Here is a 3,227-nt window from a genome sequence, read left to right as displayed (position 1 = left end):
GTAGCAGTTGAGTACTCTTTTGTGGGGTAAGAGGCTGATAAGAAAAACTCTTTTGTGGGGTAGTGCCTTTGCTGTTTGCGTTATGCAGAGCTCACTGATTTGTCAGTTTCAGCACTCTGGCAAGGTACATGTGCGTTCGGGCCTGGTTTAAAATTAATATGGCTTTGGAAAATTTATTTTTCATTGCTATTAGGTTCGACCTCATTGTCTCTGTGCTGCGCTGATGAGTCCACAAAGAACGAAACAGTTCTGTCCGGAGATTGAGTATTCACTGGGTATAAACTTCGGAGAACGCGCGTTATTGAATCGGTCCCTTGACGTTCGTCTTGGACAATGTTTACATGTACATGCACATTGTAGACTGCGAAATTGTGTAGTCGGTTGATCAACAATGACGTACACATGTATGGAACTATTGGAACAGGAAGGCTTTTGCTCGGTACGGTCCGAGCGACCAGATCAATTATGCTATCATCTGGAAATCAATCAGGGTCGAGACACCTGGTGTCATGGGTACAGATGGTGTTCTGCTGCTAGACAAGAATGTGTGTGATGTGATCGTCTGCATGAGGAATGTTGTGTGTCCCGGTGCCTAATATTAAAGAGCATGCTACTAACGTCACACGTGCATAATGATGCATGCTAGGCACTTGCTGAATTTGAGTCGAAAGTTCATATCTTGAAGTACATGTACATGTACATGTAGCAGCCATCTGATATTGTTCATTTCGAACGTTCCTACAATCGCTGTAAATTGAGTTAGATTATACATGTACATGAACTTGTAAAGGCATGTCAGAATGGACTCGGATGGAGAGCCAAGGATAAATTTATAGGAAATATAAGGACCATTTATGGACCAAGGAGCTCACTAAAGGATATGTTGGTCTCGTCGTCATTCAGCAAGCCACAATGCCCCAGGACGGTACAGCAGCAGAGGGAGAAGAGGGGGCGGTGTCGGCCGGCTGAATGTCGTGCATGCGATGGTGGTCTGAAGCGTGATGCTTGTATGTCCCAAGATGTGGTGTACTCTATGACATGTACCATCTGTCAAGAAGAATACGTCGGGGAAACAGAAAGGACAACACGCAAGAGGACTGAGGAGCACTACAAACAAGCCAAGAACGCGACATTGGTAAAGCCATGGGGAGACCATTATCGACAAAAGCAGCGCATCTTCCCATCGTCACCGCAGTTTTCACCATTCGCCCATCTGCAAGTTCTCGCCAGCAGGCAACGGTCATACGTTGACCACAGAATCATGGAGGCTATTCATGAGGAAGAGGAAGCCGGCAGTGAACAGTGACCATGGTTGGCGACTGTTGGGTGATGTGTAAATATATCTGTCAAATACCATAATTTGTGCAAGAATGTGTGCACTGTGTGTGTGTGTGTGTGTGTGTGTGTGTGTGTGTGTGTGTATGTGTGTGAGTGTTGCTAGAAGTGTGTATTTTTCTACTTTGTACATGTACTCACACTAGTAATCCTGCACTATCACTGCACTATTTTCACTTCATACATATCACACAGAATTATAATCTCGCTTCCTGTGGTATTGCAACATTTTACGCTATACCATCACACCTTTGGCCACTAGTACTTGTCACATATATATAAACCCCTGTTTTGTCTACAGTAGACTTATTCCTGATGATGGGCCTTGCCCGACAATTTCATCTAATGTATATCAATTGCAGTGTAGCCTAGAGACCGTTAGAGAGAGTGTGTACAAGGTGTGTGTACAGGATGTATGGAAGGAACTACAAGTTACGCTATAATGTCCACTAACACCACCAGTTACTCAACAATGAGCTCATGCGATAACATTGCACGACATTGTCTTGGTTCCTTTTTCTTTTCTCTACATGTAAAGTCATGTTACTGCAGTATTAGTTGAATGGAATATGAGCCAGGTGCAGGCTCAGTGGGGTCACCACCATCTTGCCGACTGAGCAGCGCAGATACACGTTCATTGTACATGTACAATGAAGACTAGCTTCATTCACCACCCTCAAGGCCTCAACGTCACGGTTGCCCTGAAAAACGACCCAAATCAGGTGTTTATTCCCAGATTGATGGGTCTCCTAGCCGATCGGGTCCTCCAGACTCCTCGTTCAGTTCTAGCCAGCCATCATCTCATGAGATCCATGGTGTCCTTTGTTCGCAGCGGGAATTGTTTAACTTCGGCCAGTATGCCTATAATTATCATTGTACCACTGTATTCACGTCGTCTTGGGGTGAGACATGGGAAAGTTGCCTTACCGGGGAGTGGGGTATGAGCCCAACGTGGTCGTCACTTCGCAGTGGCCTACTTCTTTGATAGGATCATTGCCAGCCACTGGCTATTCAGCTCTGTTGTTGCTGTTGTTGCTGTTGTTGTTGTTGTTGTTGTTGTTGTTGTTGTTGTTGTTGTTGTTGTTGTTGTTGTTGTTGTTGTTGTTGTTGTTGTTGTTGTTGTTGTTGTTGTTGTTGTTGTTGTTGTTGTTGTTGTTGTTGTTGTTGTTGTTGTTGTTGTTGTTGTTGTTGTTGTTGTTGTTGTTGTTGTTGTTGTTGTTGTTGTTGTTGTTGTTGTTGTTGTTGTTGTTGTTGTTGTTGTTGTTGTTGTTGTTGTTGTTGTTGTTGTTGTTGTTGTTGTTGTTGTTGTTGTTGTTGTTGTTGTTGTTGTTGTTGTTGTTGTTGTTGTTGTTGTTGTTGTTGTTGTTGTTGTTGTTGTTGTTGTTGTTGTTGTTGTTGTTGTTGTTGTTGTTGTTGTTGTTGTTGTTGTTGTTGTTGTTGTTGTTGTTGTTGTTGTTGTTGTTGTTGTTGTTGTTGTTGTTGTTGTTGTTGTTGTTGTTGTTGTTGTTGTTGTTGTTGTTGTTGTTGTTGTTGTTGTTGTTGTTGTTGTTGTTGTTGTTGTTGTTGTTGTTGTTGTTGTTGTTGTTGTTGTTGTTGTTGTTGTTGTTGTTGTTGTTGTTGTTGTTGTTGTTGTTGTTGTTGTTGTTGTTGTTGTTGTTGTTGTTGTTGTTGTTGTTGTTGTTGTTGTTGTTGTTGTTGTTGTTGTTGTTGTTGTTGTTGTTGTTGTTGTTGTTGTTGTTGTTGTTGTTGTTGTTGTTGCCGTGTTGTATACGGGCGGAGCACAACGACATGGGCCAGTTGCCATACCGGGGAGTGGGGTATGAGCCCGCCTCTGGGTACCGGACATACAGCTCGCTCGACTCGTCTCCCACCGAGTGAAGACGAGTCCTGGA

The 3,227-nt window shown here is 43.3% G+C and overlaps 1 protein-coding gene across 1 annotated transcript; it reads right to left on the bottom strand.

Moving 5' to 3' along the window:
- Positions 1-2,346: 2,346 nt before the first annotated feature.
- On the bottom strand, positions 2,347-2,700 carry LOC135825403 (ataxin-8-like; the record flags this gene model as incomplete). Its single annotated transcript, XM_065338142.1, has 1 exon — positions 2,347-2,700. A coding segment is annotated over one exon (354 nt), but the record flags the coding sequence as incomplete, so codon positions are not given.
- Between the last annotated feature and the right edge of the window lie 527 nt (positions 2,701-3,227).

This window comes from Sycon ciliatum, chromosome 9, assembly GCF_964019385.1.
Source record: "Sycon ciliatum chromosome 9, ocSycCili1.1, whole genome shotgun sequence".
Classification (NCBI taxonomy): Eukaryota; Metazoa; Porifera; class Calcarea; order Leucosolenida; family Sycettidae; genus Sycon; species Sycon ciliatum.
This window is presented reverse-complemented; position numbering and strand designations above follow the sequence as displayed.